This window comes from Oncorhynchus masou, unplaced genomic scaffold (genome assembly GCF_036934945.1).
Source record: "Oncorhynchus masou masou isolate Uvic2021 unplaced genomic scaffold, UVic_Omas_1.1 unplaced_scaffold_1175, whole genome shotgun sequence".
Lineage (NCBI taxonomy): Eukaryota > Metazoa > Chordata > Actinopteri > Salmoniformes > Salmonidae > Oncorhynchus > Oncorhynchus masou.
The window spans coordinates 137,501-162,413 of NW_027001515.1; the positions used below are offsets into that span (position 1 = coordinate 137,501).

At 45.7% G+C, this 24,913-nt stretch overlaps 1 protein-coding gene across 2 annotated transcripts in view; it reads right to left on the reverse strand.

Moving 5' to 3' along the window:
- The window catches only part of LOC135529520 (fumarate hydratase, mitochondrial-like), a 60,466-nt gene that overhangs the window by 11,835 nt on the left and 23,718 nt on the right, over positions 1–24,913 (reverse strand). For both annotated transcript variants that reach the window (XM_064958207.1, XM_064958208.1), the window contains exons 4-8: positions 22,547–22,723; positions 20,626–20,808; positions 19,406–19,571; positions 18,768–18,971; positions 1–95 (exon numbers count right to left, since the gene is read on the reverse strand). The exon at positions 1–95 is cut by the window's left edge and continues 33 nt beyond it. In XM_064958207.1, the coding sequence (XP_064814279.1) occupies positions 1–95; positions 18,768–18,971; positions 19,406–19,571; positions 20,626–20,808; positions 22,547–22,723 (825 nt within the window). The remainder of the gene's footprint in view (positions 96–18,767; positions 18,972–19,405; positions 19,572–20,625; positions 20,809–22,546; positions 22,724–24,913) is intronic.

A 24,913-nucleotide genomic window follows, 5' to 3' on the forward strand; every position in this document is an offset into this window, starting at 1 on the left:
TCCGTTGCTGCCTCCGATGGTCACAGCCACGTTGTTTCCCATAACCTGGGCTGCTACCATGGTCATGGCCTCACACTGGGTGGGGTTAACTTTCCCTGGAAGATATACATACACACAGTTAAAACCCTGTGGGTCAAACCCATATTAGTTAAAACCCTGTGGGTCAAACCCATATTAGTTAAAACACATATTAGTTAGAACCCTGTGGGTCAACCCATATTAGTTAAAACACATATTAGTTAAAACCCTGTGGGTCAACCCATATTAGTTAAAACACATATTAGTTAAAATACATATTGGTTAAAACACATATTGGTTAAAACCCTGTGAGTCAAACCCATATTAGTTAAAACCCTGTGGGTCAACCCATATTAGTTAAAACACATATTAGTTAAAATACATATTGGTTAAAACACATATATTGGTTAAAACCCCGTGGGTCAAAACCATATTAGTTAAAACCCTGTGGGTCAAACCCATATTAGTTAAAACACATATTAGTTAAAATACATATTGGTTAAAACACATATATTGGTTAAAACCCCGTGGGTCAAACCCATATTAGTTAAAACTCCATGGTTAAACTCATAGTGGTTAAAACTCATAGTGGTTAAAATTCATAGTGGTTAAAACTCATAGTGGTTAAAACTCATAGTGGTTAAAACTCATAGTGGTTAAAACTCATAGTGGTTAAAACTCAGTGGTTAAAACTCAGTGGTTAAAACTCAGTGGTTAAAACTCAGTGGTTAAAACTCAGTGGTTAAAACTCATAGTGGTTAAAACTCATAGTGGTTAAGACCCCATGGTTAAACTCATAGTGGTTAAACTCATAGTGGTTAAGATCCCAAGGTTAAACTCATAGTGGTTAAAACCCCATGGTTAAACTCATAGTGGTTAAGACCCCATGGTTAAAACTCATAATGGTTAAGACCCCATGGTTAAAACTCATAGTGGTTAAGACCCCATGGTTAAACTCATAGTGGTTAAGACCCCATGGTTAAACTCATAGTAGTTAAGACCCCATGGTTAAACTCATAGTGGTTAAGACCCCATGGTTAAACTCATAGTAGTTAAGACCCCATGGTTAAACTCATAGTGGTTAAACTCATAGTGGTTAAAACTCATAGTGGTTAAGACCCCATGGTTAAACTCATAGTGGTTAAGACCCCATGGTTAAAACTCATAGTGGTTAAGACCCCATGGTTAAACTCATAGTGGTTAAGACCCCATGGTTAAACTCATAGTGGTTAAGACCCTATGGTTAAAACTCATTGTGGTTAAGACCCCATGGTTAAACTCATAGTGGTTAAACTCATAGTGGTTAAGACCCCATGGTTAAACTCATAGTGGTTAAACTCATAGTGGTTAAGACCCCATGGTTAAACTCATAGTGGTTAAGACCCCATGGTTAAACTCATAGTGGTTAAACTCATAGTGGTTAAGACCCCATGGTTAAACTCATAGTGGTTAAGACCCCATGGTTAAACTCATAGTGGTTAAGACCCCATGGTTAAAACTCATAGTGGTTAAGACCCCATGGTTAAACTTATAGTGGTTAAGACCCCATGGTTAAACTCATAGTGGTTAAGACCCCATGGTTAAAACTCATTGTGGTTAAGACCCCATGGTTAAACTCATAGTGGTTAAACTCATAGTGGTTAAGACCCCATGGTTAAACTCATAGTGGTTAAGACTCCATGGTTAAACTCATAGTGGTTAAACTCATAGTGGTTAAGACCCCATGGTTAAACTCATAGTGGTTAAACTCATAGTGGTTAAGACCCCATGGTTAAACTCATAGTGGTTAAGACTCATAGTGGTTAAAACCCCATGGTTAAACTCATAGTGGTTAAAACTCCATGGTTAAACTCATAGTGGTTAAGACCCCATGGTTAAACTCATAGTGGTTAAGACCCCATGGTTAAACTCATAGTGGTTAAGACCCCATGGTTAAACTCATAGTGGTTAAGACCCCATGGTTAAACTCATAGTGGTTAAACTCATAGTGGTTAAGACCCCATGGTTAAACTCATAGTGGTTAAGACCCCATGGTTAAACTCATAGTGGTTAAAACTCCATGGTTAAACTCATAGTGGTTAAGACCCCATGGTTAAACTCATAGTGGTTAAGACCCCATGGTTAAACTCATAGTGGTTAAAACTCCATGGTTAAACTCATAGTGGTTAAGACCCCATGGTTAAACTCATAGTGGTTAAACTCATAGTGGTTAAGACCCCATGGTTAAACTCATAGTGGTTAAGACCCCATGGTTAAACTCATAGTGGTTAAGACCCCATGGTTAAAACTCATTGTGGTTAAGACCCCATGGTTAAACTCATAGTGGTTAAACTCATAGTGGTTAAGACCCCATGGTTAAACTCATAGTGGTTAAACTCATAGTGGTTAAGACCCCATGGTTAAACTCATAGTGGTTAAACTCATAGTGGTTAAGACCCCATGGTTAAACTCATAGTGGTTAAACTCATAGTGGTTAAGACCCCATGGTTAAACTCATAGTGGTTAAGACTCATAGTGGTTAAAACCCCATGGTTAAACTCATAGTGGTTAAAACTCCATGGTTAAACTCATAGTAGTTAAGACCCCATGGTTAAACTCATAGTGGTTAAGACCCCATGGTTAAACTCATAGTGGTTAAGACCCCATGGTTAAACTCATAGTGGTTAAACTCATAGTGGTTAAGACCCCATGGTTAAACTCATAGTGGTTAAGACCCCATGGTTAAACTCATAGTGGTTAAAACTCATAGTGGTTAAGACCCCATGGTTAAACTCATAGTGGTTAAGACCCCATGGTTAAACTCATAGTGGATAAGACCCCATGGTTAAACTCATAGTGGTTAAAACTCCATGGTTAAACTCATAGTGGTTAAGACCCCATGGTTAAACTCATAGTGGTTAAACTCATAGTGGTTAAGACCCCATGGTTAAACTCATAGTGGTTAAGACCCCATGGTTAAACTCATAGTGGTTAAAACTCCATGGTTAAACTCATAGTGGTTAAGACCCCATGGTTAAACTCAAAGTGGTTAAGACCCCATGGTTAAACTCATAGTGGTTAAAACTCCATGGTTAAACTCATAGTGGTTAAGACCCCATGGTTAAACTCATAGTGGTTAAGACCCCATGGTTAAACTCATAGTGGTTAAACTCATAGTGGTTAAGACCCCATGGTTAAACTCATAGTGGTTAAAACTCCATGGTTAAACTCATAGTGGTTAAGACCCCATGGTTAAACTCATAGTGGTTAAGACCCCATGGTTAAACTCATAGTGGTTAAACTCATAGTGGTTAAGACCCCATGGTTAAACTCATAGTGGTTAAAACTCCATGGTTAAACTCATAGTGGTTAAGACCCCATGGTTAAACTCATAGTGGTTAAGACCCCATGGTTAAAACTCATAGTGGTTAAGACCCCATGGTTAAAACTCATAGTGGTTAAGACCCCATGGTTAAAACTCATAGTGGTTAAGACCCCATGGTTAAACTCATAGTGGTTAAGACCCCATGGTTAAACTCATAGTGGTTAAGACCCCATGGTTAAACTCATAGTGGTTAAGACCCCATGGTTAAAACTCATAGTGGTTAAGACCCCATGGTTAAACTCATAGTGGTTAAGACCCCATGGTTAAACTCATAGTGGTTAAGACCCCATGGTTAAACTCATAGTGGTTAAGACCCCATGGTTAAACTCATAGTGGTTAAGACCCCATGGTTAAACTCATAGTAGTTAAGACCCCATGGTTAAACTCATAGTGGTTAAGACCCCATGGTTAAACTCATAGTGGTTAAGACCCCATGGTTAAACTCATAGTGGTTAAGACCCCATGGTTAAACTCATAGTGGTTAAGACCCCATGGTTAAACTCATAGTGGTTAAGACCCCATGGTTAAACTCATAGTGGTTAAGACCCCATGGTTAAACTCATAGTGGTTAAGACCCCATGGTTAAACTCATAGTGGTTAAGACCCCATGGTTAAACTCATAGTGGTTAAGACCCCATGGTTAAACTCATAGTGGTTAAGACCCCATGGTTAAACTCATAGTGGTTAAGACCCCATGGTTATACTCATAGTGGTTAAGACCCCATGGTTATACTCATAGTGGTTAAGACCCCATGGTTAAACTCATAGTGGTTAAAACTCCATGGTTAAACTCAGTGGTTAAGACCCCATGGTTAAACTCATAGTGGTTAAGACCCCATGGTTAAACTCATAGTGGTTAAGACCCCATGGTTAAACTCATAGTGGTTAAGACCCCATGGTTATACTCATAGTGGTTAAAACTCCATGGTTAAACTCATAGTGGTTAAGACCCCATGGTTAAACTCATAGTGGTTAAGACCCCATGGTTAAACTCATAGTGGTTAAGACTCATAGTGGTTAAAACCCCATGGTTAAACTCATAGTGGTTAAAACTCCATGGTTAAACTCATAGTAGTTAAGACCCCATGGTTAAACTCATAGTGGTTAAGACCCCATGGTTAAACTCATAGTGGTTAAGACCCCATGGTTAAACTCATAGTGGTTAAACTCATAGTGGTTAAGACCCCATGGTTAAACTCATAGTGGTTAAGACCCCATGGTTAAACTCATAGTGGTTAAAACTCATAGTGGTTAAGACCCCATGGTTAAACTCATAGTGGTTAAGACCCCATGGTTAAACTCATAGTGGATAAGACCCCATGGTTAAACTCATAGTGGTTAAAACTCCATGGTTAAACTCATAGTGGTTAAGACCCCATGGTTAAACTCATAGTGGTTAAACTCATAGTGGTTAAGACCCCATGGTTAAACTCATAGTGGTTAAGACCCCATGGTTAAACTCATAGTGGTTAAAACTCCATGGTTAAACTCATAGTGGTTAAGACCCCATGGTTAAACTCAAAGTGGTTAAGACCCCATGGTTAAACTCATAGTGGTTAAAACTCCATGGTTAAACTCATAGTGGTTAAGACCCCATGGTTAAACTCATAGTGGTTAAGACCCCATGGTTAAACTCATAGTGGTTAAACTCATAGTGGTTAAGACCCCATGGTTAAACTCATAGTGGTTAAAACTCCATGGTTAAACTCATAGTGGTTAAGACCCCATGGTTAAACTCATAGTGGTTAAGACCCCATGGTTAAACTCATAGTGGTTAAACTCATAGTGGTTAAGACCCCATGGTTAAACTCATAGTGGTTAAAACTCCATGGTTAAACTCATAGTGGTTAAGACCCCATGGTTAAACTCATAGTGGTTAAGACCCCATGGTTAAAACTCATAGTGGTTAAGACCCCATGGTTAAAACTCATAGTGGTTAAGACCCCATGGTTAAAACTCATAGTGGTTAAGACCCCATGGTTAAACTCATAGTGGTTAAGACCCCATGGTTAAACTCATAGTGGTTAAGACCCCATGGTTAAACTCATAGTGGTTAAGACCCCATGGTTAAACTCATAGTGGTTAAGACCCCATGGTTAAAACTCATAGTGGTTAAGACCCCATGGTTAAACTCATAGTGGTTAAGACCCCATGGTTAAACTCATAGTGGTTAAGACCCCATGGTTAAACTCATAGTGGTTAAGACCCCATGGTTAAACTCATAGTGGTTAAGACCCCATGGTTAAACTCATAGTAGTTAAGACCCCATGGTTAAACTCATAGTGGTTAAGACCCCATGGTTAAACTCATAGTGGTTAAGACCCCATGGTTAAACTCATAGTGGTTAAGACCCCATGGTTAAACTCATAGTGGTTAAGACCCCATGGTTAAACTCATAGTGGTTAAGACCCCATGGTTAAACTCATAGTGGTTAAGACCCCATGGTTAAACTCATAGTGGTTAAGACCCCATGGTTAAACTCATAGTGGTTAAGACCCCATGGTTAAACTCATAGTGGTTAAGACCCCATGGTTAAACTCATAGTGGTTAAGACCCCATGGTTAAACTCATAGTGGTTAAGACCCCATGGTTATACTCATAGTGGTTAAGACCCCATGGTTATACTCATAGTGGTTAAGACCCCATGGTTAAACTCATAGTGGTTAAAACTCCATGGTTAAACTCAGTGGTTAAGACCCCATGGTTAAACTCATAGTGGTTAAGACCCCATGGTTAAACTCATAGTGGTTAAGACCCCATGGTTAAACTCATAGTGGTTAAGACCCCATGGTTATACTCATAGTGGTTAAAACTCCATGGTTAAACTCATAGTGGTTAAGACCCCATGGTTAAACTCATAGTGGTTAAGACCCCATGGTTAAACTCATAGTGGTTAAGACCCCATGGTTAAAACTCATAGTGGTTAAGACCCCATGGTTAAACTCATAGTGGTTAAGACCCCATGGTTAAACTCATAGTGGTTAAGACCCCATGGTTAAACTCATAGTGGTTAAGACCCCATGGTTAAACTCATAGTGGTTAAGACCCCATGGTTAAACTCATAGTGGTTAAGACCCCATGGTTAAACTCATAGTGGTTAAGACCCCATGGTTAAACTCATAGTGGTTAAGACCCCATGGTTAAACTCATAGTGGTTAAGACCCCATGGTTAAAACTCATAGTGGTTAAGACCCCATGGTTAAACTCATAGTGGTTAAGACCCCATGGTTAAACTCATAGTGGTTAAGACCCCATGGTTAAAACTCATTGTGGTTAAGACCCCATGGTTAAACTCATAGTGGTTAAACTCATAGTGGTTAAGACCCCATGGTTAAACTCATAGTGGTTAAACTCATAGTGGTTAAGACCCCATGGTTAAACTCATAGTGGTTAAGACCCCATGGTTAAACTCATAGTGGTTAAACTCATAGTGGTTAAGACCCCATGGTTAAACTCATAGTGGTTAAACTCATAGTGGTTAAGACCCCATGGTTAAACTCATAGTGGTTAAGACCCCATGGTTAAACTCATAGTGGTTAAGACCCCATGGTTAAAACTCATAGTGGTTAAGACCCCATGGTTAAACTCATAGTGGTTAAGACCCCATGGTTAAACTCATAGTGGTTAAGACCCCATGGTTAAACTCATAGTGGTTAAACTCATAGTGGTTAAGACCCCATGGTTAAACTCATAGTGGTTAAGACTCATAGTGGTTAAAACCCCATGGTTAAACTCATAGTGGTTAAAACTCCATGGTTAAACTCATAGTGGTTAAGACCCCATGGTTAAACTCATAGTGGTTAAGACCCCATGGTTAAACTCATAGTGGTTAAGACCCCATGGTTAAACTCATAGTGGTTAAGACCCCATGGTTAAACTCATAGTGGTTAAACTCATAGTGGTTAAGACCCCATGGTTAAACTCATAGTGGTTAAGACCCCATGGTTAAACTCATAGTGGTTAAAACTCATAGTGGTTAAGACCCCATGGTTAAACTCATAGTGGTTAAGACCCCATGGTTAAACTCATAGTGGTTAAAACTCCATGGTTAAACTCATAGTGGTTAAGACCCCATGGTTAAACTCATAGTGGTTAAACTCATAGTGGTTAAGACCCCATGGTTAAACTCATAGTGGTTAAGACCCCATGGTTAAACTCATAGTGGTTAAGACCCCATGGTTAAAACTCATTGTGGTTAAGACCCCATGGTTAAACTCATAGTGGTTAAACTCATAGTGGTTAAGACCCCATGGTTAAACTCATAGTGGTTAAACTCATAGTGGTTAAGACCCCATGGTTAAACTCATAGTGGTTAAACTCATAGTGGTTAAGACCCCATGGTTAAACTCATAGTGGTTAAACTCATAGTGGTTAAGACCCCATGGTTAAACTCATAGTGGTTAAGACTCATAGTGGTTAAAACCCCATGGTTAAACTCATAGTGGTTAAAACTCCATGGTTAAACTCATAGTAGTTAAGACCCCATGGTTAAACTCATAGTGGTTAAGACCCCATGGTTAAACTCATAGTGGTTAAGACCCCATGGTTAAACTCATAGTGGTTAAACTCATAGTGGTTAAGACCCCATGGTTAAACTCATAGTGGTTAAGACCCCATGGTTAAACTCATAGTGGTTAAAACTCATAGTGGTTAAGACCCCATGGTTAAACTCATAGTGGTTAAGACCCCATGGTTAAACTCATAGTGGTTAAGACCCCATGGTTAAACTCATAGTGGTTAAAACTCCATGGTTAAACTCATAGTGGTTAAGACCCCATGGTTAAACTCATAGTGGTTAAACTCATAGTGGTTAAGACCCCATGGTTAAACTCATAGTGGTTAAGACCCCATGGTTAAACTCATAGTGGTTAAAACTCCATGGTTAAACTCATAGTGGTTAAGACCCCATGGTTAAACTCAAAGTGGTTAAGACCCCATGGTTAAACTCATAGTGGTTAAAACTCCATGGTTAAACTCATAGTGGTTAAGACCCCATGGTTAAACTCATAGTGGTTAAGACCCCATGGTTAAACTCATAGTGGTTAAACTCATAGTGGTTAAGACCCCATGGTTAAACTCATAGTGGTTAAAACTCCATGGTTAAACTCATAGTGGTTAAGACCCCATGGTTAAACTCATAGTGGTTAAGACCCCATGGTTAAAACTCATAGTGGTTAAGACCCCATGGTTAAAACTCATAGTGGTTAAGACCCCATGGTTAAAACTCATAGTGGTTAAGACCCCATGGTTAAACTCATAGTGGTTAAGAGCCCATGGTTAAACTCATAGTGGTTAAGACCCCATGGTTAAACTCATAGTGGTTAAGACCCCATGGTTAAAACTCATAGTGGTTAAGACCCCATGGTTAAACTCATAGTGGTTAAGACCCCATGGTTAAACTCATAGTGGTTAAGACCCCATGGTTAAACTCATAGTGGTTAAGACCCCATGGTTAAACTCATAGTGGTTAAGACCCCATGGTTAAACTCATAGTAGTTAAGACCCCATGGTTAAACTCATAGTGGTTAAGACCCCATGGTTAAACTCATAGTGGTTAAGACCCCATGGTTAAACTCATAGTGGTTAAGACCCCATGGTTAAACTCATAGTGGTTAAGACCCCATGGTTAAACTCATAGTGGTTAAGACCCCATGGTTAAACTCATAGTGGTTAAGACCCCATGGTTAAACTCATAGTGGTTAAGACCCCATGGTTAAACTCATAGTGGTTAAGACCCCATGGTTAAACTCATAGTGGTTAAGACCCCATGGTTAAACTCATAGTGGTTAAGACCCCATGGTTAAACTCATAGTGGTTAAGACCCCATGGTTATACTCATAGTGGTTAAGACCCCATGGTTATACTCATAGTGGTTAAGACCCCATGGTTAAACTCATAGTGGTTAAAACTCCATGGTTAAACTCAGTGGTTAAGACCCCATGGTTAAACTCATAGTGGTTAAGACCCCATGGTTAAACTCATAGTGGTTAAGACCCCATGGTTAAACTCATAGTGGTTAAGACCCCATGGTTATACTCATAGTGGTTAAGACCCCATGGTTAAACTCATAGTGGTTAAAACTCCATGGTTAAACTCATAGTGGTTAAGACCCCATGGTTAAACTCATAGTGGTTAAGACCCCATGGTTAAAACTCATAGTGGTTAAGACCCCATGGTTAAAACTCATAGTGGTTAAGACCCCATGGTTAAACTCATAGTGGTTAAGACCCCATGGTTAAACTCATAGTGGTTAAGACCCCATGGTTAAACTCATAGTGGTTAAGACCCCATGGTTAAACTCATAGTGGTTAAGACCCCATGGTTAAACTCATAGTGGTTAAGACCCCATGGTTAAACTCATAGTGGTTAAGACCCCATGGTTAAACTCATAGTGGTTAAGACCCCATGGTTAAACTCATAGTGGTTAAGACCCCATGGTTAAACTCATAGTGGTTAAGACCCCATGGTTAAACTCATAGTGGTTAAGACCCCATGGTTAAACTCATAGTGGTTAAGACCCCATGGTTAAACTCATAGTGGTTAAGACCCCATGGTGAAACTCATAGTGGTTAAGACCCCATGGTTAAAACTCATAGTGGTTAAACTCATAGTGGTTAAGACCCCACAGCCAACGACACACTTCAGCTCTTTTTCCCCCGGACATACTGTTGTTGTTGTTTACTGTTACAAACTGTTCTACTTGTGCAAATAAACTAGACCCAGTCCAAGGTAGGGCTGTAATGTTACACGAGCTCCAATCACAACCTGTTGAAATCCTACAACAACACAGCTGAACAGAGGTCAACAACACGACTTCTGAGAGGAGAGTAAACACTGGACAGCACCACTTTCAAGGCTCTCCTGAATGTCAAGGCCTTCAGAGGAAACTGTTCTGTAATCAGTCCATCAGCACGATCCCTTCATGTCATGTCAAGGCCTTCAGAGGAAACTGTTCTGTAATCAGTCCATCAGTGTAGGATCCTGACCCTTTGAAATCCTCCAGAAGTATTTGTCAACATGTTATTGTGCTGCTGTCTGACTAAAGACAGGTTGTGGGTAGCTAGAGAGGCTGTCTGACTAAGGACAGGTTGTGGGTAGCTAGAGAGGCTGTCTGACTAAAGACAGGTTGTGGGTAGCTAGAGAGGCTGTCTGACTAAAGACAGGTTGTGGGTAGCTAGAGAGGCTGTCTGACTAAAGACAGGTTGTGGGTAGCTAGAGGGGCTGTCTGACTAAAGACAGGTTGTGGGTAGCTAGAGGGGCTGTCTGACTAAGGACAGGTTGTGGGTAGCTAGAGAGGCTGTCTGACTAAAGACAGGTTGTGGGTAGCTAGAGGGGCTGTCTGACTAAAGACAGGTTGTGGGTAGCTAGAGGGGCTGTCTGACTAAAGACAGGTTGTGGGTAGCTAGAGAGGCTGTCTGACTAAAGACAGGTTGTGGGTAGCTAGAGGGGCTGTCTGACTAAAGAAAGGTTGTGGGTAGCTAGAGAGGCTGTCTGACTAAAGGCAGGTTGTGGGTAGCTAGAGAGGCTGTCTGACTAAAGACAGGTTGTGGGTAGCTAGAGGGGCTGTCTGACTAAAGACAGGTTGTGGGTAGCTAGAGAGACTGTCTGACTAAGGACAGGTTGTGGGTAGCTAGAGGGGCTGTCTGACTAAAGGCAGGTTGTGGGTAGCTAGAGGGGCTGTCTGACTAAGGACAGGTTGTGGGTAGCTAGAGAGGCTGTCTGACTAAAGACAGGTTGTGGGTAGCTAGAGAGGCTGTCTGACTAAAGGCAGGTTGTGGGTAGCTAGAGGGGCTGTCTGACTAAAGACAGGTTGTGGGTAGCTAGAGGGGCTGTCTGACTAAAGACAGGTTGTGGGTAGCTAGAGAGGCTGTCTGACTAAGGACAGGTTGTGGATAGCTAGAGGGGCTGTCTGACTAAAGACAGGTTGTGGATAGCTAGAGGGGCTGTCTGACTAAAGACAGGTTGTGGGTAGCTAGAGAGGCTGTCTGACTAAAGGAGAGGTCAAGGAGGAGGAAGTAAAGGCCTGGACAAAAATACATCTTGAAACCTGACCCACCCTAGATGTGGCGTGGATGATTTCTGACAGCTGGGAGTTAGGTGGGGTCATGTAGCTCTGCTATAACAGCTGGGAGTTAGGTGGGGTCATGTAGCTCTGTTATAACAGCTGGGAGTTAGGTGGGGTCATGTAGCTCTGTTATAACAGCTGGGAGTTAGGTGGGGTCATGTAGCTCTGTTATAACAGCTGGGAGTTAGGTGGGGTCATGTAGCTCTGTTATAACAGCTGGGAGTTAGGTGGGGTCATGTAGCTCTGTTATAACAGCTGGGAGTTAGGTGGGGTCATGTAGCTCTGTTATAACAGCTGGGAGTTAGGTGGGGTCATGTAGCTCTGTTATAACAGCTGGGAGTTAGGTGGGGTCATGTAGCTCTGTTATAACAGCTGGGAGTTAGGTGGGGTCATGTAGCTCTGCTATAACAGCTGGGAGTTAGGTGGGGTCATGTAGCTCTGCTATAACAGCTGGGAGTTAGGTGGGGTCATGTAGCTCTGTTATAACAGCTGGGAGTTAGGTGGGGTCATGTAGCTCTGTTATAACAGCTGGGAGTTAGGTGGGGTCATGTAGCTCTGTTATAACAGCTGGGAGTTAGGTGGGGTCATGGAGCTCTGTCCAGACAGCTGGGAGTTAGGTGGGGTCATGTAGCTCTGTTATAACAGCTGGGAGTTAGGTGGGGTCATGTAGCTCTGTCCAGACAGCTGGGAGTTAGGTGGGGTCATGTAGCTCTGTTATAACAGCTGGGAGTTAGGTGGGGTCATGTAGCTCTGCTATAACAGCTGGGAGTTAGGTGGGGTCATGTAGCTCTGTTATAACAGCTGGGAGTTAGGTGGGGTCATGTAGCTCTGCTATAACAGCTGGGAGTTAGGTGAGGTCATGGAGCTCTGTTATAACAGCTGGGAGTTAGGTGGGGTCATGTAGCTCTGCTATAACAGCTGGGAGTTAGGTGAGGTCATGGAGCTCTGTTATAACAGCTGGGAGTTAGGTGGGGTCATGTAGCTCTGCTATAACAGCTGGGAGTTAGGTGAGGTCATGGAGCTCTGTTATAACAGCTGGGAGTTAGGTGGGGTCATGTAGCTCTGCTATAACAGCTGGGAGTTAGGTGGGGTCATGTAGCTCTGTTCAGACAGCTGGGAGTTAGGTGGGGTCATGTAGCTCTGTTATAACAGCTGGGAGTTAGGTGGGGTCATGTAGCTCTGTTATAACAGCTGGGAGTTAGGTGGGGTCATGTAGCTCTGCTATAACAGCTGGGAGTTAGGTGGGGTCATGTAGCTCTGTTATAACAGCTGGGAGTTAGGTGGGGTCATGTAGCTCTGTTATAACAGCTGGGAGTTAGGTGGGGTCATGTAGCTCTGTTATAACAGCTGGGAGTTAGGTGGGGTCATGTAGCTCTGTTATAACAGCTGGGAGTTAGGTGGGGTCATGTAGCTCTGTTATAACAGCTGGGAGTTAGGTGGGGTCATGTAGCTCTGTTATAACAGCTGGGAGTTAGGTGGGGTCATGTAGCTCTGTTATAACAGCTGGGAGTTAGGTGGGGTCATGTAGCTCTGTTATAACAGCTGGGAGTTAGGTGGGGTCATGTAGCTCTGTTATAACAGCTGGGAGTTAGGTGGGGTCATGTAGCTCTGTTATAACAGCTGGGAGTTAGGTGGGGTCATGTAGCTCTGCTATAACAGCTGGGAGTTAGGTGGGGTCATGTAGCTCTGCTATAACAGCTGGGAGTTAGGTGGGGTCATGTAGCTCTGTTATAACAGCTGGGAGTTAGGTGGGGTCATGGAGCTCTGTCCAGACAGCTGGGAGTTAGGTGGGGTCATGTAGCTCTGTTATAACAGCTGGGAGTTAGGTGGGGTCATGTAGCTCTGTCCAGACAGCTGGGAGTTAGGTGGGGTCATGTAGCTCTGCTATAACAGCTGGGAGTTAGGTGGGGTCATGTAGCTCTGTTATAATAGCTGGGAGTTAGGTGGGGTCATGTAGCTCTGTTATAACAGCTGGGAGTTAGGTGGGGTCATGTAGCTCTGTTATAACAGCTGGGAGGTAGGTGGGGTCATGTAGCTCTGTTATAACAGCTGGGAGTTAGGTGGGGTCATGTAGCTCTGTTATAACAGCTGGGAGTTAGGTGGGGTCATGTAGCTCTGTTATAACAGCTGGGAGTTAGGTGGGGTCATGCAGCTCTGTTATAACAGCTGGGAGTTAGGTGGGGTCATGTAGCTCTGTTCAGACAGCTGGGAGTTAGGTGGGGTCATGTAGCTCTGTTATAACAGCTGGGAGTTAGGTGGGGTCATGTAGCTCTGTTATAACAGCTGGGAGGTAGGTGGGGTCATGTAGCTCTGTTATAACAGCTGGGAGTTAGGTGGGGTCATGTAGCTCTGTTATAACAGCTGGGAGTTAGGTGGGGTCATGTAGCTCTGTTATAACAGCTGGGAGTTAGGTGGGGTCATGTAGCTCTTATAACAGCTGGGAATTAGGTGGGGTCATGCAGCTCTGTTATAACAGCTGGGAGTTAGGTGGGGTCATGTAGCTCTGCTATAACAGCTGGGAGTTAGGTGGGGTCATGTAGCTCTGTTATAACAGCTGGGAGTTAGGTGGGGTCATGTAGCTCTGTTATAACAGCTGGGAGTTAGGTGGGGTCATGTAGCTCTGTTCAGACAGCTGGGAGTTAGGTGGGGTCATGTAGCTCTGTTATAACAGCTGGGAGTTAGGTGGGGTCATGTAGCTCTGTTATAACAGCTGGGAGTTAGGTGGGGTCATGTAGCTCTGCTATAACAGCTGGGAGTTAGGTGGGGTCATGTAGCTCTGTTATAATAGCTGGGAGTTAGGTGGGGTCATGTAGCTCTGTTATAACAGCTGGGAGTTAGGTGGGGTCATGTAGCTCTGTTATAACAGCTGGGAGGTAGGTGGGGTCATGTAGCTCTGTTATAACAGCTGGGAGTTAGGTGGGGTCATGTAGCTCTGTTATAACAGCTGGGAGTTAGGTGGGGTCATGTAGCTCTGTTATAACAGCTGGGAGTTAGGTGGGGTCATGCAGCTCTGTTATAACAGCTGGGAGTTAGGTGGGGTCATGTAGCTCTGTTCAGACAGCTGGGAGTTAGGTGGGGTCATGTAGCTCTGTTATAACAGCTGGGAGTTAGGTGGGGTCATGTAGCTCTGTTATAACAGCTGGGAGTTAGGTGGGGTCATGTAGCTCTGTTATAACAGCTGGGAGGTAGGTGGGGTCATGTAGCTCTGTTATAACAGCTGGGAGTTAGGTGGGGTCATGTAGCTCTGTTATAACAGCTGGGAGTTAGGTGGGGTCATGTAGCTCTGTTATAACAGCTGGGAGTTAGGTGGGGTCATGTAGCTCTTATAACAGCTGGGAATTAGGTGGGGTCATGCAGCTCTGTTATAACAGCTGGGAGTTAGGTGGGGTCATGTAGCTCTGCTATAACAGCTGGGAGTTAGGTGGGGTCATGTAGCTCTGTTATAACAGCTGGGAGTTAGGTGGGGTCATGTAGCTCTGTTATAACAGCTGGGAGTTAGGTGGGGTCATGTAGCTCTGTTATAACAGCTGGGAGTTAGGTGGGGTCATGTAGCTCTGTTCAGACAGCTGGGAGTTAGGTGGGGTCATGTAGCTCTGTTATAACAGCTGGGAGTTAGGTGGGGTCATGTAGCTCTGTTATAACAGCTGGGAGTTAGGTGGGGTCATGTAGCTCTGCTATAACAGCTGGGAGTTAGGTGGGGTCATGTAGCTCTGTTATAATAGCTGGGAGTTAGGTGGGGTCATGTAGCTCTGTTATAACAGCTGGGAGTTAGGTGGGGTCATGTAGCTCTGTTATAACAGCTGGGAGGTAGGTGGGGTCATGTAGCTCTGTTATAACAGCTGGGAGTTAGGTGGGGTCATGTAGCTCTGTTATAACAGCTGGGAGTTAGGTGGGGTCATGTAGCTCTGTTATAACAGCTGGGAGTTAGGTGGGGTCATGCAGCTCTGTTATAACAGCTGGGAGTTAGGTGGGGTCATGTAGCTCTGTTATAACAGCTGGGAGTTAGGTGGGGTCATGTAGCTCTGTTATAACAGCTGGGAGTTAGGTGGGGTCATGTAGCTCTGCTATAACAGCTGGGAGTTAGGTGGGGTCATGTAGCTCTGCTATAACAGCTGGGAGTTAGGTGGGGTCATGTAGCTCTGTTATAACAGCTGGGAGTTAGGTGGGGTCATGGAGCTCTGTCCAGACAGCTGGGAGTTAGGTGGGGTCATGTAGCTCTGTTATAACAGCTGGGAGTTAGGTGGGGTCATGTAGCTCTGTCCAGACAGCTGGGAGTTAGGTGGGGTCATGTAGCTCTGTTATAACAGCTGGGAGTTAGGTGGGGTCATGTAGCTCTGCTATAACAGCTGGGAGTTAGGTGGGGTCATGTAGCTCTGTTATAACAGCTGGGAGTTAGGTGGGGTCATAGCTCTGTTATAGACAGCTGAGTTAGGTGGGGTCTGTTATAACAGCTGGGAGTTAGGTGGGGTCATGTAGCTCTGCTATAACAGCTGGGAGTTAGGTGAGGTCATGGAGCTCTGTTATAACAGCTGGGAGTTAGGTGGGGTCATGTAGCTCTGCTATAACAGCTGGGAGTTAGGTGGGGTCATGTAGCTCTGTTATAACAGCTGGGAGTTAGGTGGGGTCATGTAGCTCTGCTATAACAGCTGGGAGTTAGGTGGGGTCATGTAGCTCTGCTATAACAGCTGGGAGTTAGGTGGGGTCATGTAGCTCTGTTATAACAGCTGGGAGTTAGGTGGGGTCATGTAGCTCTGTTCAGACAGCTGGGAGTTAGGTGGGGTCATGTAGCTCTGTTATAACAGCTGGGAGTTAGGTGGGGTCATGTAGCTCTGTTATAACAGCTGGGAGTTAGGTGGGGTCATGTAGCTCTGTTATAACAGCTGGGAGTTAGGTGGGGTCATGTAGCTCTGTTATAACAGCTGGGAGTTAGGTGGGGTCATGTAGCTCTGTTATAACAGCTGGGAGTTAGGTGGGGTCATGTAGCTCTGCTATAACAGCTGGGAGTTAGGTGGGGTCATGTAGCTCTGTTATAACAGCTGGGAGTTAGGTGGGGTCATGTAGCTCTGTTATAACAGCTGGGAGTTAGGTGGGGTCATGTAGCTCTGTTATAACAGCTGGGAGTTAGGTGGGGTCATGTAGCTCTGTTATAACAGCTGGGAGTTAGGTGGGGTCATGTAGCTCTGTTATAACAGCTGGGAGTTAGGTGGGGTCATGTAGCTCTGTTATAACAGCTGGGAGTTAGGTGGGGTCATGTAGCTCTGTTATAACAGCTGGGAGTGTAGCTCTGTTATAACAGCTGGGAGTTAGGTGGGGTCATGTAGCTCTGTTATAACAGCTGGGAGTTAGGTGGGGTCATGTAGCTCTGTTATAACAGCTGGGAGTTAGGTGGGATCATGTAGCTCTGTTATAACAGCTGGGAGTTAGGTGGGGTCATGTAGCTCTGTTATAACAGCTGGGAGTTAGGTGGGGTCATGTAGCTCTGTTATAACAGCTGGGAGTTAGGTGGGGTCATGTAGCTCTGTTATAACAGCTGGGAGTTAGGTGGGGTCATGTAGCTCTGTTATAACAGCTGGGAGTTAGGTGGGGTCATGTAGCTCTGTTATAACAGCTGGGAGTTAGGTGGGGTCATGTAGCTCTGTTATAACAGCTGGGAGTTAGGTGGGGTCATGTAGCTCTGTTATAACAGCTGGGAGTTAGGTGGGGTCATGTAGCTCTGTTATAACAGCTGGGAGTTAGGTGGGGTCATGTAGCTCTGTTATAACAGCTGGGAGTTAGGTGGGGTCATGTAGCTCTGCTATAACAGCTGGGAGTTAGGTGGGGTCATGTAGCTCTGTTATAACAGCTGGGAGTTAGGTGGGGTCATGTAGCTCTGCTATAACAGCTGGGAGTTAGGTGGGGTCATGTAGCTCATAACAGCTGGGAGTTAGGTGGGGTCATGTAGCTCTGTTATAACAGCTGGGAGTTAGGTGGGGTCATGTAGCTCTGTTATAACAGCTGGGAGTTAGGTGGGGTCATGTAGCTCTGTTCAGACAGCTGGGAGTTAGGTGGGGTCATGTAGCTCTGTTATAACAGCTGGGAGTTAGGTGGGGTCATGTAGCTCTGTTATAACAGCTGGGAGTTAGGTGGGGTCATGTAGCTCTGCTATAACAGCTGGGAGTTAGGTGGGGTCATGTAGCTCTGTTATAACAGCTGGGAGTTAGGTGGGGTCATGTAGCTCTGTTATAACAACTGGGAGTTAGGTGGGGTCATGTAGCTCTGTTATAACAGCTGGGAGTTAGGTGGGGTCATGTAGCTCTGCTATAACAGCTGGGAGTTAGGTGGGGTCATGTAGCTCTGTTATAACAGCTGGGAGTTAGGTGGGGTCATGTAGCTCTGTTATAACAGCTGGGAGTTAGGTGGGGTCATGTAGCTCTGCTATAACAGCTGGGAGTTAGGTGGGGTCATGTAGCTCTGTTATAACAGCTGGGAGTTAGGTGGGGTCATGTAGCTCTGCTATAACAGCTGGGAGTTAGGTGGGGTCATGTAGCTCTGTTATAACAGCTGGGAGTTAGGTGGGGTCATGTAGCTCTGTTATAACAGCTGGGAGTTAGGTGGGGTCATGTAGCTCTGTTATAACAGCTGGGAGTTAGGTGGGGTCATGTAGCTCTGTCCAGACAGCTGGGAGTTAGCTGGGGTCATGTAGCTCTGTTCCACAGCTCATGCCAGACCACTGGGACAAATAGAACCCAAGTGTTCTATGGCATGTCCAAATACTGTTCACTCTTTCTGTGATCTCTTTCATTCCTTTCCTACTTTAATAATGTCTCCTTAATAATGTTTACATATCCTGCATTACTCATCTCATATGTATATACTGTATTCTATTCTACTGTATCTTAGTCTATGTATTACTCATCTCATATGTATATACTGTATTCTATTCTACTGTATCTTAGTCTATGTATTACTCATCTCATATGTATATACTGTATTCTCTTCTACTGTATCTTAGTCTATGTATTACTCATCTCATATGTACATACTGTATTCTATTCTACTGTATCTTAGTCTATGCTGCTCTGACATTGCTCATCCATATATTTATATATTCTTAATTCCATTCCTTTACTAAGGTTTGTGTGTATTGGGTAGTTGTTGTGAAATTGTTTGATTACATGTTAGATATTACTGCATTGTCGGATCTAGAAACACCAGCTTTTCGCTTCACTCGCAATAACATCTGCTAAACACGTGTATGTAACCAATCGAATTTGATTTGACAGTGAACTATATCGTGTTATGCTTGACAACAATGGTGAACACCAGACTACGGAAACTCACCGGGCATGATGCTGCTCCCAGGCTCGTTCTCAGGCAGACTGAGTTCTCCCAGACCAGAGCGGGGCCCGGACCCCAGGAAGCGGATATCATTGGCGATCTTCATCATACTGACGGCCACCGTGTTCAACGCTCCACTCAGCTCCACCAGAGCATCGTGGGCCGCCAGAGCCTCAAATTTGTTGGGAGCCGTCACGAACGGCAGACCTGGAGACAGGATGTGACATCATGTAGACAGGTCTTGATAAAAACAGAAACAATTCAAGGTTGACAGAGTATGTAATGTCTGACTTATGATAACAGCTGGGAGGGTAAACTGTAGCCATTACACCACAATGCAAACCCTCTGACAGAACCAAGGGACTTGGTGTACAGCAAAAACAGGAGAGGACCTAGTGCAGAGCTGTGGGGGACACCAGTAGTGATACATTATAGAGGACCTCGTGCAGAGCCCTGGGGGACACCAGTAGTGATACATTATAGAGGACCTAGTGCAGAGCCCTGGGGGACACCAGTAGTGATACATTAAAGAGGACCTAGTGTAGAGCCCTGGGGGACACCAGTTGTGAGAAAACGTGGACCAGACATGACTATGATAACCATTATGAAATGTGTGTGTGTGTGTGTGTACCCTCCTGTACCTGTGAGAGAGGCGACAGTAGCTGCTACTTTCTCAGCGAAGCCGATGCGCGTGTTGAGGCCCGTGCCCACGGCGGTACCTCCTGCTGCCAGCTCATATATTCTGGGCATGGCCGTCTTCACTCGCTCAATACTGTACTTTACCTGCTGCACATACCCACCGAACTCCTGTAAAACCAAGAGAAACAGGACCGTTGGTCGGCTGGTAGAAATGCATTTTAAATGGCTCATTGGGACAGTTGGTCGGCTGGTAGAAATGCATTTTAAATGGCTCATTGGGACCGTTGGTCGACTGGTAGAAATGCATTTTAAATGGCTCATTGGGACCGTTGGTCGGCTGGTAGAAATACATTTTAAATGGCTCATTGGGACCGTTGGTCGGCTGGTAGAAATGCATTTTAAATGGCTCATTGGGACCGTTGGTCGGCTGGTAGAAATGCATTTTAAATGGCTCATTGGCACATCTAGCAGACTAGCATATTATCACACTAGTGTTGCACGTACAGTACACCGAAACATCTGCACTTTTCCAATACAACACGAAAAACAGGTCGTTACAATATTTTTGTTACTTTGGTTTCTTCTATCAAAATGTGTCTCACGTTTGGAAATAAATGTATTGAAATTAATTAAATTTGTCCAAGTTTATCATAAACCATCAACAGTTATTCGTATTCCCTGCAACTTCCTCAAGAGGCAACGGCAAGGGAATGCCCTTCTGAGTGTGTGTGTACTGTACCTGTCCCAGAGACAACGGCACAGCGTCCCGTACCTGTCCCAGAGACAACGGCACAGCGTCCCGTACCTGTCCCAGAGACAACGGCACAGCGTCCCGTACCTGTCCCAGAGACAACGGCACAGCGTCCCGTACCTGTCCCAGAGACAACGGCACAGCGTCCCGTACCTGTCCCAGAGACAACGGCACAGCGTCCCGTACCTGTCCCAGAGACAACGGCACAGCGTCCCGTACCTGTCCCAGAGACAACGGCACAGCGTCCCGTACCTGTCCCAGAGACAACGGCACAGCGTCCCGTACCTGTCCCAGAGACAACGGCACAGCGTCCCGTGTGTGTGTGTGTGTGTGTGTGTACTGTACCTGTCCCAGAGACAACGGCACAGCGTCCTGTGTGTGTGTGTGTGTGTGTGTGTGTGTGTGTGCGTACTGTACCTGTCCCAGAGACAACGGCACAGCGTCCTGTGTGTGTGTGTGTGCGTACCGTACCTGTCCCAGAGACAACGGCACAGCGTCCTGTGTGTGTGTGCGTCCGATCTTGATGATGTCTTTAAACTCCACAGCCTTGGCGTGCAGGGCGTCGTGGAGGTGTTGTAGCCCGGGCAGCAGAACCTCGTGGACCTCTTTGGCTGCTGCGATGTGCATGGCTGTGGGGAACGTATCGTTGGAGCTCTGAGAGAGCAGACAAGAGGTGAACTACAGGTCCATTCTAACACTCTGAAAGACCCAACTATCTACATTAAATACAGATTAAATATCAAACTAACTCTTTGCCTGAGCTTTTCAGATAGCCATGAATAAAAACTATCAACTAAATGCTGCAAACGCTGCCGTCCGTTACCCTTCTGAGGGCAAACGCTACAGTCTGTTACCCTGCTGAGGGCAAACGCTACAGTCTGTTACCCTTTAGAGGGCAAACGCTACAGTCCGTTACCCTTCTGAGGGCAAACGCTACAGTCTGTTACCCTCCTGAGGGCAAACGCTACAGTCTGTTACCCTCCTGAGGGCAAACGCTACAGTCTGTTACCCTCCTGAGGGCAAACGCTACAGTCTGTTACCCTCCTGAGGGCAAACGCTACAGTCTGTTACCCTTCTGAGGGCAAACGCTACAGTCCGTTACCCTTTAGAGGGCAAACGCTACAGTCCGTTACCCTTCTGAGGGCAAACGCTACAGTCCGTTACCCTTCTGAGGGCAAACGCTACAGTCTGTTACCCTCCTGAGGGCAAACGCTACAGTCTGTTACCCTCCTGAGGGCAAACGCTACAGTCTGTTACCCTCCTGAGGGCAAACGCTACAGTCTGTTACCCTTCTGGGGGCAAACGCTGCAGTCCGTTACCCTCCTGAGGGCAAACGCTACAGTCTGTTACCCTCCTGAGGGCAAACGCTACAGTCTGTTACCCTTCTGAGGGCAAACGCTACAGTCTGTTACCCTCCTGAGGGCAAACGCTACAGTCCGTTACCCTTCTGAGGGCAAACGCTACAGTCCGTTACCCTTCTGAGGGCAAACGCTACAGTCCGTTACCCTCCTGAGGGCAAACGCTACAGTCCGTTACCCTCCTGAGGGCAAACGCTACAGTCCGTTACCCTCCTGAGGGCAAACGCTACAGTCCGTTACCCTCCTGAGGGCAAACGCTACAGTCCGTTACCCTTCTGAGGGCAAACGCTACAGTCCGTTACCCTGCTGAGGGCAAACGCTACAGTCCGTTACCCTGCTGAGGGCAAACGCTACAGTCCGTTACCCTCCTGAGGGCAAACGCTACAGTCCGTTACCCTCCTGAGGGCAAACGCTACAGTCCGTTACCCTCCTGAGGGCAAACGCTACAGTCCGTTACCCTTCTGAGGGCAAACGCTACAGTCCGTTACCCTGCTGAGGGCAAACGCTACAGTCCGTTACCCTGCTGAGGGCAAACGCTACAGTCCGTTACCCTTCTGAGGGCAAACGCTACAGTCCGTTACCCTCCTGAGGGCAAACGCTACAGTCCGTTACCCTCCTGAGGGCAAACGCTACAGTCCGTTACCCTCCTGAGGGCAAACGCTACAGTCTGTTACCCTCCTGAGGGCAAACGCTACAGTCTGTTACCCTCCTGAGGGCAAACGCTACAGTCTGTTACCCTTCTGGGGGCAAACGCTACAGTCTGTTACCCTTCTGAGGGCAAACGCTACAGTCCGTTACCCTTTAGAGGGCAAACGCTACAGTCCGTTACCCTTTAGAGGGCAAACGCTACAGTCTGTTACCCTTCTGAGGGCAAACGCTACAGTCTGTTACCCTCCTGAGGGCAAACGCTACAGTCTGTTACCCTCCTGGGGGTCCAAATAAAACTAGCTACTTCTATCTGGGTGAAAAACAGTTTATTTCCTTCTTCAACATTTAGTATGAAATGAGAAAGCATTTCTGAATGGTTAGCCCACCTGGCTTTTGTTGACGTGGTCGTTGGGGTGAACAGGGTCCTTGCTCCCCAGCTTCCCTCCGAGGATCTCGATGGCCCTGTTGCTGATCACCTCGTTGACGTTCATGTTGGACTGAGTTCCTGACCCGGTCTGCCACACCACCAGAGGAAAATGGTCATCCAGCTTACCAGCTGCCACCTGGAACATGGACATCAGACCAGAGAGGTCAACATGGACATCAGACCAGAGGGGTCAACATGGACATCAGACCAGAGAGGTCAACATGGACATCAGACCAGAGAGGTCAACATGGACATCAGACCAGAGAGGTCAACATGGACATCAGACCAGAGGGGTCAACATGGACATCAGACCAGAGAGGTCAACATGGACATCAGACCAGAGAGGTCAACATGGACATCAGACCAGAGAGGTCAACATGGACATCAGACCAGAGGGGTCAACATGGACATCAGACCAGAGGGGTCAACATGGACATCAGACCAGAGGGGTCAACATGGACATCAGACCAGAGAGGTCAACATGGACATCAGACCAGAGAGGTCAACATGGACATCAGACCAGAGAGGTCAACATGGACATCAGACCAGAGAGGTCAACATGGACATCAGACCAGGGAGGCCAACATGCCTTAGTCTGGTCCAAGGAACATCAGACCAGGGAGGCCAACATGCCTTAGTCTGGTCCAAGGAACATCAGACCAGGGAGGCCAACATGCCTTAGTCTGGTCCAAGGAACATGGACATCAGACCAGGGAGGCCAACATGCCTTAGCCTGGTCCAAGGAACATCAGACCAGGGAGGCCAACATGCCTTAGTCTGGTCCAAGGAACATCAGACCAGGGAGGCCAACATGCCTTAGTCTGGTCCAAGGAACATCAGACCAGGGAGGCCAACATGCCGTAGTCTGGTCCAAGGAACATCAGACCAGGGAGGCCAACATGCCTTAGTCTGGTCCAAGGAACATCAGACCAGGGAGGCCAACATGCCTTAGTCTGGTCCAAGGAACATCAGACCATGGAGGCCAACATGCCTTAGTCTGGTACAAGGAACATCAGACCAGGGAGGCCAACATGCCTTAGTCTGGTCCAAGGAACATCAGACCAGGGAGGCCAACATGCCTTGGTCTGGTCCAAAGAACATGGACATCGGACCAGGGAGGCCAACATGCCTTAGTCTGGTCCAAGGAACATCAGACCAGGGAGGCCAACATGCCTTAGTCTGGTCCAAGGAACATGGACATCGGACCAGGGAGGCCAACATGCCTTAGTCTGGTCCAAGGAACATCAGACCAGGGAGGCCAACATGCCTTAGTCTGGTCCAAGGAACATGGACATCAGACCAGGGAGGCCAACATGCCTTAGTCTGGTCCAAGGAACATCAGACCAGGGAGGCCAACATGCCTTAGCCTGGTCCAATGTTACATTACAGACCCAGGCTGATCTGTCTAATCTGTGTTAGTAGACAGGTAGCCAGGCTGATCTGTCTAATCTGTGTTAGTAGACAGGTACCCAGGCTGATCTGTCTAATCTGTGTTAGAACTAGACAGGTACCCAGGCTGATCTGTCTAATCTGTGTTAGAACTAGACAGGTACCCAGGCTGATCTGTCTAATCTGTGTTAGAACTAGACTGGTACCCAGGCTGATCTGTCTAATCTGTGTTAGTAGACAGGTACCCAGGCTGATCTGTCTAATCTGTGTTAGTAGACTGGTACTCAGGCTGATCTGTCTAATCTGTGTTAGTAGACAGGTACCCAGGCTGATCTGTCTAATCTGTGTTAGTAGACAGGTACCCAGGCTGATCTGTCTAATCTGTGTTAGTAGACTGGTACCCAGGCTGATCTGTCTAATCTGTGTTAGTAGACAGGTAGCCAGGCTGATCTGTCTAATCTGTGTTAGTAGACAGGTACCCAGGCTGATCTGTCTAATCTGTGTTAGAACTAGACAGGTACCCAGGCTGATCTGTCTAATCTGTGTTAGAACTAGACAGGTACCCAGGCTGATCTGTCTAATCTGTGATAGAACTAGACTGGTACCCAGGCTGATCTGTCTAATCTGTGTTAGTAGACAGGTACCCAGGCTGATCTGTCTAATCTGTGTTAGTAGACAGGTACCCAGGCTGATCTGTCTAATCTGTGTTAGAACTAGACTGGTACCCAGGCTGATCTGTCAAATCTGTGTTAGTAGACAGGTACCCAGGCTGATCTGTCTAATCTGTGTTAGAACTAGACAGGTACCCAGGCTGATCTGTCTAATCTGTGTTAGTAGACAGGTACCCAGGCTGATCTGTCTAATCTGTGTTAGAACTAGACAGGTACCCAGGCTGATCTGTCTAATCTGTGTTAGAACTAGACAGGTACCCAGGCTG